General features: G+C 40.6%; 1 protein-coding gene across 3 annotated transcripts; it reads right to left on the reverse strand.

The window, feature by feature from the left end:
- Window positions 1-1,750: 1,750 nt before the first annotated feature.
- On the reverse strand, window positions 1,751-13,321 carry mybl1 (v-myb avian myeloblastosis viral oncogene homolog-like 1). Of its 3 annotated transcripts, none has more exons than XM_065949051.1 (16): window positions 12,886-13,321; window positions 9,880-9,979; window positions 9,720-9,791; window positions 9,380-9,472; window positions 8,425-8,645; window positions 8,132-8,333; window positions 7,967-8,041; window positions 7,580-7,690; window positions 6,558-6,779; window positions 6,085-6,450; window positions 5,847-5,986; window positions 5,602-5,716; window positions 5,352-5,468; window positions 5,100-5,204; window positions 4,523-4,714; window positions 1,751-4,421 (listed from the first exon to the last, which is right to left on the reverse strand). In XM_065949051.1, exons 1-16 carry the CDS (start codon window positions 12,906-12,908, stop codon window positions 4,296-4,298), a joined length of 2,280 nt encoding a protein of 759 aa, XP_065805123.1. In that variant the 5' UTR covers window positions 12,909-13,321; the 3' UTR covers window positions 1,751-4,295. The 3 variants fall into 3 exon arrangements, with proteins under 3 accessions (XP_065805123.1, XP_020500617.2, XP_065805124.1); XM_020644961.3 differs by having other exon boundaries at window positions 6,085-6,468; window positions 12,886-13,319; XM_065949052.1 differs by lacking the exon at window positions 7,580-7,690 and having other exon boundaries at window positions 6,085-6,468; window positions 12,886-13,319.
- Window positions 13,322-14,063: the final 742 nt, after the last annotated feature.

The following is a 14,063-nucleotide window of genomic DNA, read 5'->3' on the forward strand; positions in this document are numbered from 1 at the left end:
ACACACACACACACACACACACACACACACACACACACACACACACAGAATCCCAGGGCAGTGGACTCTCCCGCCTAAAAGTGTCCTACCCTTGCTGTGCTGTGTTGTGCTGGGAGTCTTCAGGGAGCAATAGGGGGGAGAAAAGGGGGAGGGGGAGGCGGGGTGGGGGTGGGACAGGGTGCATGCCAGATGACTGCTCTGTCAGCCTGATAATAGGCTGCCATCTGCTGTCTAGCATACACAAAGGCAAACAGTGTGTGTGTGTGTGTGTGTGTTTATGCTTTTGGGTGTATGTTTAGGGGAAGAAGGCAGGGCAGGTTTTCATGTCTTGAGTGAATAAGGTAGACACAAAAATAAACAAACTTAGTCCATTTATGGCTAAACCAAGGAGCAGAAATATGGAGAGCATTGTGCCTGTGCTGGGCTATACTTTTTTGTAGTGCACACTATCCAATATCAGTTTTTACAGTAATGTAGAGCTGCAACAATTCATTAATCGCATGATCGGCAGAAAATGTATCAGCAACCATTACGATGATTAATATTTTTTTTTCAGACTTTCTTGAGCAAATTTTCAAAACATTTTCTGGTTCCAGGTTCTCAGTTGTGAAGATATTCTACCTTTCTTTGTTACTATGACAGTAAATACCACGTTTTGACGATTTTGGACTGTTGGTTGCAGAAATAATGTGATTTGATGACATCACAAGAACTTGTTTTGACATTTTTGCCAACGTTTTGATATTTTACAGTCAAAACAAGTAAACAAATTTATTGTGAAAATCATCTACATACTAATCAATAATAAAGAGAGCCCAATTCTCATAATATAAATCACAGAATAAAAGACTAAAACGATGTCTACAAAAGGCTGAAGTGTCTGCTTGTCATGAAGTCACTATAATCTAAGAATAGCTTCCCTAAAACACACGCAAGAAGCATAAGGTTGAGGGTCTGCTGCCAATAACCAATTAAGAGGCAAAAGGTTTCTGACATCTTTCAACTCTGAGAGCGGGTCACCCTAGAACAAAAGACCCTCTTGTACGAGAACGAAGGGAAGACAGATTGATTAAGGCGACATGGCGTGCATGCGGCGCCGGCGTGTTTGCGTGCACATTGTTTGTATGCATGCTCACTGCTGCTCCTTCAGCATAAGGCATGTCGTCACGTCCTTGGCCTCCCTCCATTTGGGGGCAATTGAGTGAATGGGTCTGTAAAAACCAACAGGCCTAAGGACAATGGAGCCAGGGGGCATTAAGTCATGGGTGAGTGGGCCCCTTTAGGGCCAACAGCTGACCCTGTGGAGAGGCCTCTTGTTCTGATGGAGGGGGCTTGTGTCCCCTGGACCCCAGGCCAAGTTGACAGCATCGCAACATATACATACACACATGACAGAGGGGTTGCATCTTAAACCTCTCTATCACTTTTAAACCCCTTAAATTAAACAACTGACCTGCAGGGCTGTCAAATGCACCTGAGGAAAACAGCCAAACATGACAATGGCAGATTAAGATTTTCCCCAAGAACCTTTTTTTTTTTTTTTTTTTCCAAGTGTTCTGTTTTGGCAAGGGCTCAACAAATTGCTGTGCCTGCTGTGAGGATGTCAGCAAAACTAAATGATCAACAGTAATCTTTATTATGTGGGAAACACCCTGTAACCTACACTAATTTGTACAGGGGTGCTTGGCAGAGGGAGACAAATCCACTTCATTTCATACATGAAAAGTATAGACACAGAATGCACTAGCAGTCATGCAGCATATGCGTTTATTTTTTTCATATTAAGAACACAATTACAAAGACAGTTGGCAGGATTTCTAGGGTACCTTAGTTATGATATGATTTCTGAAAATGCTACAAAATACAGAGCGAGTTACATCTCACCCTCAATTAAATAAGAGTCCAGCATCTTATGTATTGCTCATGCATAACTACAGTAGTGTATACCAGCTGCTGTTATCCTGTATATGTTCTCAGTTCCCTCAAAACCTATGACGTCACATGGCCAAATGTTGTTAACGCACAGAAATAATAACTTGGGACTTCACAAACCAACAAACACACAATATGACACAATTATATACACAGGTGAAACACATCTCAGTCTCCAGATTCAAATACAAACTCCTCATGTGGACGTTTGAGAGTTGCGTAGACTTCTGATCTTTCCACGTAATCCCCCTGATAAGATTCCCTTCTTATTCTCACTCTGATGCTTAATGCCAGATAATCCAGATTATAACTAATGCTGGATCTACTACCATCGTTAATACCAAGAAGACCATTTATAGCTGTAGCGTTACTTCAGCAGATTAGGGAATGCTTTGTTTCTGGATGGTTAAAAAGGACATCAGCCTGTTAACATGGAAGCACAATGCATGTCTGATATTTCAGAATTAAACCAAAATGTGTGCATATTTACAGGTTTCTTTGTTCTCATACAGTGTCAAATAATGAGTGGGGGTGAGGGGGGTAAGGGTTTGCATTTCAGCAGGATATAAAGTCTTTGAATCCCTGGCTGCTGCAGGGATCTAATTTGTCTTCTAAAAGGAGCTTCTGTATTTGCTGTGATTTTGAAAACAGCCATCAGTGTAGAAAAGGCTTTTAAAGTAGTGTAAAGCACACATCTCTGCAGCAGAACAGGGAAAAAGAACATGATCGATTTGAGCAGCAATGTCAGCATTCATTACAAAAACGGGGAGACAACAATCTAACACAAAACCCACGCGCAAAAAACAAAGCACAAAAATAAAGACGAGAGCTACATCGTCAGAACGAACAAATATTTAAAATTATATGAAGAGTAAAAAGTGCAATTTGTCTATGATTAGAGGTCGGAGATGGAGTCCTACTACCTAATGGCAAAGAACACATTAAAGAAAACAAAGGGCTATCTAAATGTTACAAGATGATAGATACAACTACACAATGATTAGAGATCGTGTCTGATCAGAAGAGAGAATGAACACATTAAATTATTGGCAGTGCATGTTCTTCTAACATGGAGTAATGGAACTGAATGGTAGCCCGATCCTGATTTTGAAAGAGAAAAAACAATAGAATTCTTCAATAATTTCTCTTAAATGATTTTGTTTTAGAAATAAATAAATTATTAGACATTAAATAAATAAAACCTACAGCCTTCACATAAAAACTCAATCCTTCTTGACCAGATGTTGTTTTTGTAGAACACTGATGATATGAAAACTGGTCAGGAAGTGTTAACGACACATTAACAAACTGACCAAAACAATGGTGACCATTCATCCTCTATCACAGAGAGAGAGCTGCTTTAGAGCTAAAGAGGGTTTTTAGGCTGTTTTGTCAGCAAAGTTAAACTTCTTAGAAACTCACGGTGTCCGATTTATATTAAAAATCTAAGCTTTAGAGCTGTCAGATAATAAATAAACAGAAATAAACATTCAGGTACCCTTCCATTTTTAAGGTTCTCGCACATGTACATTGCAATGTAATACATTCAACAGATGTCTCGACGGACACTATGGCCTTAGAAAAGGAAACGCTGTGTCGTTTGAAAAGATACCGTCACAAGTGCTATCCAGTTTGCCCTTAAAAACACTGCTCCTGTCTCAGCAGCAAAATCAAGTCAGTAGTGCAATACTGACAGCTTCTTATCTTCATCCTCAGAAACTTTACATCACCGCAGATAGGCATTCAGCTACATAAACCCTGCTGCCATAAAAACTATGTAACCACTTTTTTTTCTGTCATTTTTAAAGCAATTATTGTTATTGAATGTTGTGTCTTGTTAAAAGCCCATAGTGTGAAAAAAATACATGGATGTCGATTATAAGCAGATCATTTTGCATGTAGATGTCGTTGTCTGATGCAGCTATGTGGCAGTTTAGCTGAACAACCTAAAGGAAATACACGAGTAGCATCGCATTATAAAATGTCTTTCTTGTCGTTTGAACAATATATTAATAATAAAAGACAGAACACTATAATTACAGACTACTGTATGTGCGTGTGTTTCAATATTACTGTCTAGTGCAGAAAACAAATCTAGCCTTTTTCATATCTGTACAAAATGTTGACATGTGTTTGTTTTTTTTTTTAGAGGAAAAACAAGCTGAACCTACAAGGAAAAGACTATGTTGGCAATGACCTAGAAATGTGATGAAACATACCAGCAGCCGTTCATTTTGTGGACACCCTTGGCAGTGCATTTCTACTTTAAAAGTTTAAAAAATAATGTTTTCACTGGATTGTCTCTTACAGGTTTCCATTGTTGGACAGGGTGTAGTAGTGTTTCCTGTGCAGCGGGGACGGCTTTAAAGCACAAGGGCCCTTGAGGTAGAGCCGGACGACTGGTAAGGGTTCAGGTACTGACGGGCCTGTTCTGTCATGATCAGCTGGTCCTCTGTCTTCCCATAAACCACTGCTTCCCACTCACTCACCTGCACCAAAGAAAATGCATTCAGCATGTATGTTAGACCTCGAGGAAGGACACAGCTCGTTTCGTTTGCTCATCAATATAAATTGAACACTCTTTACGTACCTGTACATTGCCATGTTTTGATGCTTTGTGGGAGGCGAGAAGCTTCTTCATTCGGGGGCTGGTAAAGCGATGAGGATGAACTGGGACCAAGGAGGGCTCCTCTCTGCCTGAATTCAAAGAACGGCTACACTCTTCTTGTTCAGGAATTAGGCTGATCAGCGAGGAGCTCATAAGTAGGTTTTCATCAGACTCCTGCAATATGAAATGAAATTAAAAGAGGAACTACAGCAAACTAATCAAGGAATGGTCCTGCTTTGTAGATAATATGAATTGACGCTCTACAAATAAAAATTGAGTGATTGATTAACTGAATGACCATTTCAAAGGCTGAACATTGAGCTGTTTATTGATTATGTTTATAAAGCCATTAGCTGAGTCTGCAATCAATATCAAGACTTCATAACCTTACAGTATGTACAGCTCAACTCACAACCACACCTTGATACGATAAGTTACCCAGTACCTGTTTGTGGTTATATGCCCTGCTCTTGTGTACACCAGTGGTAGTCAATGAGTTTGCTTTCTCATCTAAATACAGGATCTGCACCTGTAATTAAAAACCAGTATGGTGACTTACTTGTGCTTTGTTGAGCTGCTCTTGGAAGAGTTGGACGTTTAGGCAGTCCTTCCCCCATGGGTCCAGGACAAGAGACTTGCGCACCTTTCTAGCTGGGCCATCAATCTGAAATTAAAGTAACATAATACAAAATAGAGAACACACTTAGAGGGTTAACAAGCATTTGTCTAAAGAAATGTGCATCTTCCTTTGTGTAATAGAAAGCAGGAATAATATATTTCATTAATGGTGGAAAGTGTCTGCTACACATACATTATGTTTCCATGCTCTGAAGTCTGGCTGGACGTCTGCTCTGTTAAAGATGTCCGCTCCAGTCTCCTGTTTAAGAACTTCTCGAATGTCTTCTTCAAGAAATGCCAATGGCTGTGGCTGAAAACGCCAAAACACATGTAAATAAAACAAGATCATGAACCCATATACTGTATAACGATAGAAGTGTGAAGTGAGTGAAAGAATGAAAAACACACGGGTGAAATGAACACAATAACATTACATCTATTACCTCCATCTTTAGGGGTCCATGCATTTTCTCCTGGGCAGCCAGAGCATTTTTAAAGGGAGTCGGAGTCCTCGGGGTTGGAATCATGACAGTTTTACGGAATTTGGGGGTGCGAGGGCTAAAAGTAAATAAAGAACATCAAATCTTTCTTTAAAAATCAGATAAACGTAAGGTTATTCTTTTGGAAAATGTCATCAAAGTATAGCAACCCTGAGTGGCATGTATCCTGCTTTACTATATTTACTTACCTATCATTCTCTTTCTGGTGCTTGGGTGTGGTTTCCTTTTGGAGTGGCGTGTTTAGGAGACAACGTTGTCCACACACAGGAGTTGAGGTGAGAGCAGGGTTATCCAGATTTAAGTGCTCCATCCCTGATATGTTGCAGAGCTGGGAAAATACAGACATGTTAGCGACTTGACCTCAATGCACCCTCGGTAAGTCTATACCATGACACAGGATGTGTTAATTAAAAATATGTCATTTACTCGTGATGGGGTGAACGGCAGTAACTTTGTGGGAGTTTTCTTGGGAGAAGTTGAGATATTTTCCGAGAAGGGGGAACAGGTTCTGTTGCACAAAGGGGATGGCTCCCCTTTCTCTCTTCTCCTCCTCCTTCCAACCGATGCTTGGGTGGGTTTTGATGAGTTGATAGGAGTCAGGGCAGGGACATCGCCCAAACTGAACGGAGCACAACTCTTGTCCTGATCAGAGATGGCAGTCTGAGAGTAGCCCAATGAATTGTTAACCGTCCTCTCTTGCAGGAGAGTGTTGTATCCTGCCTGGTTGTGCCTGGGAGGCGTCGTAGTCTCAGACAAATCCAAGCCGGCAACATCGCTCCATGCTACTGGATCCTGCAGAGCCAAACACATCTACAGTAGATTTTTAATACATTCAGAGTTTTTACGAAACATATGCATTCATAGATACATGCGATGTTTGTCCAGCTCTTTTCACTCACTGAGTCAATGAGCTCCATGGTCTCTGCAAACTCTGGTATGGTCTGCAGGGTGGAGAGCACAGTGTTGGCCTCCACAGCTAGGAACTTGCTGGGGGAGACAGGGAGCGGTGGTGGAGGGCCCCTCCAGGACCTTATTTCTGCTTGCTCCTCTATGCTGCTGCTACTTGTGGTCAGTGTGTCGTCTGAGACACTGTCGGACCAGGCTGAGTACTGCTCCAAGCTCTGAGGAGGCAGGATGAGTCCACAGGGGTTAGATCTCTGACACCACAAGACGTTTGCACCAGATGTAAAATGAACAGTGAAGTATGCGAAACACTGGTGATGCTGCTACAAGTCAATCACATCTTCACCATTCAATCATTGGATATGAAGTCACTGAATGACTTATGACATGAATGGATAAAGATGAAAGGGAGAACAAAACAGGAACAGGAGTCAGAGGGGGAGTGCACAACTCAAACTGCTGGCTGAGCGTGAGCACAGGGGTTGAGGGCTTGAGGGGATAAGGAAGGCAGCAGGTTCATGTTCTGAGCAGTGGTGATGGGGGGGGGGGCTACCAAGCACAGCCTCAGGCCAGTCTGTATGAGTATTGCAAGATGGGAAGGCGGTTTCTATAGTAACACTACAGCAAATCAGGCTACACACACACAGACATGTGCGCCATTCTATTTTTCATACATATACACTGCAAAAAGTCCGGCACACCGAGTCATTCAATTTTAAGTCTAAAAATCTTTTCCATGAACAAGAGAAGTCCACTGAGGAGATTGGAGTTGTACATTTTTTATAAACATGTTAAATGTACACATAGAAAACAAGACTTGTGTCAAGAAAATTCTCTCCTTATCTTTCTTTGATTGGATTTTAAGACTCATTGTTTAATTAAACAATAGATTTAAGGCTTAAAATGACCATTGTCAAACTTTTTACAGTGTATGTAAGCTACAAACACAAACAGTGCTACAAACAGCACAGGCTATGCTGACTAGGTATGCAAACACACATTCGGAGTGTGTTCTTACACATGGACCTCTGCACTGCGCTTGTCGTTGGACTTCGCTCTCTGCTGACATAAGCAGCAGCTCAAGCTCCTTTATTCTTTGCTCTCTGTCAGGATCATCCAGGCAGGATGGCTGAAATAAACAAACATCGGGGAGGAGAGTTCCAGAGGATAGGAGGAAAGAAGGAAGTTAGGAAAAAACAGATGAAAAACATAAACATACACAAAAGAATATATACAGGAGTATTTAAGATTTCCCCCAAATTTGCAGAAATGTTAAGTAAAAATGACAGGACATTCAAGGGTTTTGATTTGAAGTCCAGTGTTAGCAATCACAAGGATAACTATAGGAAGCTCAGAAAATAAGGAATGTGATACGTGCATGCAAAAGAAGTGCAGAAAGACTCACCTGTATGAATCCTGAATTATCAGGAAGACTGTCCATCAAGTGCCCGCTGTGAGGGTCATAAGGATATCCCCCTATCTAAAATACAAAGAGTCATATTCAAATACACATAAAGATAAGAACTTAAAGAAAAGACCACATAGAATGGGATCTGGAGAGTAAGTGAACCTGATTTGGTCCGGGTAAAGGCAGGGGGCTGCGGTCACACTGCTGGGGCTCAGTTGGAGTTGAAGGACATGGCCTGTGGTGTCGTCTCTTTACTCCAGCATGAGAAGAAGTGTAACTCTTGCAGCTGTCTTGAAGGTACCCCTCATGCTCCACCTTCCTCCTCATGGTGGAGTTCCAGTGGTTCTTGATGGAGTTGTCCGTCCTGTTAGAAAAAGGACCAAGGCCATTTTGAGTTATTTGAATGACTCGAAGGAGAATTAGAGTCATGCAATGCACACATAAGATCATACTACCGTCCAGGAAGAAGCTTGGAGATCTCTGCCCAGCGGTTTCCCAGTCGTTTGTGGGCTTCATAGATGATTCTGTCCTCTTCCTGAGTCCATGAAGACTTCTTCACCTCTGGGTTAAGGTGGTTGTGCCACCGTTCACGGCACTGCTTCCCAATTCTGCCCTGGAGGTGCTTGGCGATCACAGACCAACGTTTAGGACCATACTTGTGCACCAGATCTATAACCTGAAAGTTGGAAAGAGAAAGTTGCTGAACATCCTTTTAATTTGGTTTGAGATTCTATACACTACATAAATATTCTTGTTGTGTCCTCATCTTTTGTCTTATGAAAGAACTGAATAAAGCCCCGATTGAATTAATATACACTTAAAGCGAAAGTAAAGAAGGAAATAACATTTTTCCATGCTGTTAGGAAAGCTTTGGCTGTTGTAGCAGCAGAGCTTGTTTGGCTCTTCTGTCTGGGCTTAAAAATGTAGTGATGTCATTATTGGCAGTCCTCACTGTCATTGATAGGTCTGTTAGGATGCCATGATGTTGGAGGAATCCATTCCTGACATTCTGGAATCTATTTAAGGAATGCATTGTTCATTTTAGAGCGGAGGAAGATATTAGAGCTACACTCAGTATAAATAAGGGCTGGACTCTGATGTAGTGACTAGGAGGGTCTGTGTTTTATTAGTAATGACGTAGTGGAGAAATAACTGCAAATTAGAAGAACACACACACACAAAAAAAAAAAAAGCTGAGGCAGGCTAAGAAGGTTTGGGCGGGAAGAGGGCTTGCCCACTGATAGCATGCTGGTAAAAAATACTGTGTGGTATTTGTGCTTGTATTGTGTTCTTCTACTTATACTGAGCAGATTTCCACTCTCCCTGCAGCATCCTTCTGTCTCTGCTATCATTTACCCATTAAGCCACCCCTTTTTCTATTTAGAACAGGAAACTCCCAGCTCCTCTTACCTTCTGATCCTCCTCTTTTGTCCACGGTCCTTTCACCAGCTCCGGGTTGAGCACCTTCTGCCAGCGGTGCTGACACTGCCCATCTGTCCTCCCCTGTGACAGACACACATAAAGCACAACACCTCATTACACCACAACAACACCTTGATGTTACACCTACTCCCGACAGCTGTAAATAAGGCCTCTCCAGTCAACTACCATCCTGGTTAATCATCAGGTGACTAAATGGTTTAAATGATCCATAACAATTTAAACGAAAAGAAATTGACCAAGACAGCATGATGCAGTACCATATTACTTTCATATCACATCATTTAGACACAGCGTATTTAATACTTACAGGAAAGAAGTTAGCAATTAGTTTCCAGGAGTCTGTTCCGTGCTGCTCGACAAGTTTTTTCAGCTTTTCATCCTGAGGAAAAAAAGGAGAGTGAAAACAATATCCCTCAAATTCATTAAGATTTTCCATTAAACTCACTTAAATAACCTGCAGAACTTACCTCATCCCGGGACCACTTCACTTTGCACAGGGTCTTTTTATCTTTGCTGTTTTCTTTACTCTCTGGATCCGTAGAGTGCAGCTCGTCATCCTCATCATTGCTAGAAATAAAAAGAGAGCAGATTTTATTGTGGGGCCAAAGTAGAGTTCTGTATAAGGACATAGAAAGCAGGAGTATTGTCGTGATAACGTATTGTAGCAAAATTGCTTATACAGGCATTGGAACCATAACCTTAGTTTGTTTTGATATAGCCAACATTTGGTTGGGTTGTTCCTTCTATCTAATGCATGCACACCAGAACTCACTTGACACCTGGCAATTTTAATTTCAAGTTTCACAGAGAATTACCAAGAATAGAGCTCCTTGTTGTGGAACAATATTGAGCCAGATGAGGTAATAAAAAGAAAATAGATGTAAATTAAGCTTTTAGTCATATTAACATGTCTAAATAGGATTCAAGAATGAAAAAACTGGTTAGCACACATTATCAAAACTCACATCACACTTAGAGTCAGATTTAAGCCCACAAGGCAGAATAAAGGAAAATACACTGATATACAGATTATGTACAAAATATAAAGGAGTAGATTAAACAATCTGACAAATGTCTCATTAATGCAAAATTAGGGATTCATTGTAAAATTGCAGGGGTCTAAATGTGAAACAAAATAATAATAAAAAGGACTAGGTATTAGAGGGAAGGCCTGCTTTTAATAAAACTTGTCAGAGTAAAAGGAAAAAACAGAGAGAAAGAAACTTGTATGACTGCATACTAAGAACACAAAATTCCTCTGTACTGACACAAGAAGTTGGCAGCTTACACTGTACTTCTGTGTTCCCATAAAACTTGCTGCTGGGCAACACTTTCTTTGAGGTACAAGAGAGGAGTTTAATAAATGGAGGAGAAATTACGTTAGCTGTTCCAGAGAGCTGTTAGGTCTTTGCCATCAGAAACACACATACACACAAAAGGGGAAAAGTGCTCTCCTCAGGTAAAGTATCAGACAGTGTATTACAGTAACAGTTTCCTAAAAATGTGGAAGTTCGAACATGGCGATTGACTTCTAGTGAAGCTTGATTTCCTATCAGGGGCAGAGAAGAAGTCGGAAAGTGAGTCTGAACTGGAGGCTGTATAAGAAGAAGGTGAGTGAGTGGGCAGGAGGAGAGGGGGGGGATCCTACATCAACAGGTCCTTTCACCTCCAGAAGTGTGTGTGTGTGTGTGTGTGTGTGTGTGTGTGTGTGTGTGTGTGTGTGTGTGTGTGTGTGTGTGTGTGTGTGTGTGTGTGTGTGTGTGTGTGTGTGTGTGTGTCTCATGAAGGAGGAGGCAGTGAGCTGAGGTGTGGTCAGGGGACTGGCAAAGTACTAACGGTCCAGTTATTCAAAAAGTTTCAAAAACAGGGTTATATAACCTCTTCGCATTTGGTTTAGCTCATTATTTACCTACTTCTTCAGTTTGTAATCATGAGAATAAAATACATGTACTTCAAAGGGTATAAAGGGAAAACATGTTGTATCAGCTGAACACCTCAGTAGAAGTATAACAAATAAACATCAATTTACTAAGCACTTGTTGTTCTTGCAAAGGGAAAAAAAACAAAACATCCATCTCTCTGAATGTGACTCAAGGAGTAGTTGAGTAGTATCGATGAGTCATAAACAGTTAATTCAATAGTTAATCGGACTTCAGTGGAAGCATTGCAAAAGCTGCACCAAACAATTATTTAACAGTCAATCTGTTAACCGAGGTCTCTATCATTATCTTTAATTACCTTGTATTGTCTACTGTTTCCTCCCCCAAGTTATTTTTTAAAAGAGATATAAACAAGAACACTTAAAATCTACACAAGTGATGAGCTGGAGTTACTCCAGCTTCCATGCATACGAAAATGTTCGACCATTAAAGTTGATATAGAAATAGATTAAGTTAGTTATCTTTTAAGAATTAATGCTGTGTTTTGAAACGTATAATCATGACACTTGATGGCAAATATCCGTATTATTGTGCAACTGGCTGTTTTTGATGAATACTGAAGAAGCACAGAAAAACAGTCAAACTTAACACAAACCCTACAGTTATCTCAAGTACAGTTTTATGAGATGAGAGAGATGAGATGAGATGAGATTCAACTTTATTGTCATTACACATACAAAAGTATAGAGTAACGAAATGAGGTTTGGCATCTCACCAGAAGTGCAAATAAGCAGAAAGTGCAAGAGTCTGTGCTAGGTACAGTAATTACAAAATGTACAGATGTAGACTAAAAAAAGTGAATTATTAGGTATATCTGGATGGCTGGATTAATGGGATGCTATAAATATAAATAAATGCTATAAATATAAGTTTTATGCTTAAGTTTTTAAATTAAAACAATTACCTTAGGGACTCTTTAGTACCTTTCCACATTGCCTTAAGTGTTTTGGAGGAAACTGTGTTTCAGAATGGTTACCTGATACAACTTTTTGTCTTATATTATGAAATATTTGATCATGTGCTATTTCAGAAGGAAAAAAAAAACAGACAACTGAAGTAGAAGTTATATTTAGTGTATCTAATCTGAGTGGCATGTCACTTTCAAACAATTGTTTCCAATGATGCTGCCTACATCACTGCAAAATAGTCCATAATGTCACAAACAATGGTGCAAAGCCATATCACTTATGAAAAAGAGACATTCATGACAAACTGTATTTTTCCCAAGTAAAGCGTCTCGCATATTAAAAGTGCTGAATCTCAGGTAGAGGTAGGTTAACAGCCATCATGACATTTATTATTGTAGTACTATTACCCCTCCATAAGCTCACCTTGCCATACAGTACGGTGGTGCAGGTGCAGGTGCAGGTGCATGTGCAGGGTGGTAATGTTGTCAATAATAAAAACATGATGAAGTGTGAAAGCCAGGACATGGATAACAATACTTACTTAAAGAGGTGCATTGATGCTCAGGTGACTGTGGCATACAGAATAATTAAACAGCACTGTGTTATCATCGCCTCGTAAACCCACCTGTGTGGCTTCGCGTTGTCCATGACAGCTGGTAGGATGGTTGAACCTTTTCCAAGACGAACCTTCTGTTTCGCAGCTTAATAAAATCCCATATTAATAGACGTGCATCCATAGAATTCGTTGTCAGTCATCGCTTGTTTCCTCCAGAGCATCTAGCCAGCACTGTTCGGCTAGCCAGTGAGCTAACTTAATGTACAGTCCATAACATTACGGTGTCAAAGTAAACGCCCGTCTCACCGCAGATAACATTTCAACCAAAATAGTCAGTATGTCCTCGTGTGCCACTACCTTCTAAAGATGCAATATCGTATTTAAAAAAGTCGATATAACGTAGAAGAGCACAGCACATTACTTTCATAGCTCGCTGTCCTTGGCTGTCCCTCTCTTAATTGTCTGTACTTCTATTTGGCATTATGATTTTTGTCCATCCCGCCGATTCTCGCGCCCAGCCCTCTACACAGGCGGCCTCGTCTCTGATTGGTTACTGATAGGTCAAAAAACGAGGAGAAGGTCGTGTGTGATTGGCTCGAAACGGGGAGTGGTTCAGTTCGATTGGTCGCGATGTAAAGGAGGCGGGCGCTATGTTGAAACACCGCTCCGTCACGTTTTTCAGTAGAATGGTTCTTTTCATTATTGAGGTGGGGGGTGTTGGGGGGGCTTTCAGGGGGCCCTTGAGGGGGATATAAGCGCCACAATTTTACTTGAGGCAAGCCAATCACAAATGTTATGTCACTGCTCTTTGATGTTAGACGTGTTTATTTTATTGGTAATAGTTTGTTTCGTATTCTACAGAGCAAGTGAAGTGCGTAATTAACCGGGCAGTGCATATAAATGAGCCTATTGGAGGGTTTCTACATCTACCTTTTTACTTCTTTCTGATACCAATATGCCTTATAATTTACATAATTTTGTTGTCTAGTTAAACATAATAAATATGACGTTTAATTTATTTTAAAGCACCATGCAGATAGAGATTCATACAAAGTTTTAGTGAATGCACATTCAAACGCATAATGCACAAGACAATATTAATTTGGCTTTGACAGGCAGTTACTTTATATCCAAGGTACATGAAGCAGCTCATTTAAAACGAGCTTTGCTGACACCGTGTGGACAAAGCTTTTACATTCTGCTTTTTTTATTTGACGCAATTGTAACCTGCCAAGTGCCTCCAGATG

This window comes from Labrus bergylta, chromosome 20 (assembly GCF_963930695.1).
Source record: "Labrus bergylta chromosome 20, fLabBer1.1, whole genome shotgun sequence".
In the NCBI taxonomy this organism is placed as follows: Eukaryota; Metazoa; Chordata; class Actinopteri; order Labriformes; family Labridae; genus Labrus; species Labrus bergylta.

Excerpts from the sequence above, each read along its gene's own strand:
- mybl1 (XM_020644961.3), bottom strand. The coding sequence starts at position 12,908 with ATGGACAACGCGAAGCCACACAG. Across the intron at positions 8,334-8,424 it reads TCCAAGCTTCTTCCTGGACG|GACGGACAACTCCATCAAGA; the intron begins GTAGTATGATCT and ends TTTTTCTAACAG. Across the intron at positions 4,715-5,099 it reads AGCAGCTCAACAAAGCACAA|GAGTCTGATGAAAACCTACT; the intron begins GTAAGTCACCAT and ends TTCATATTGCAG.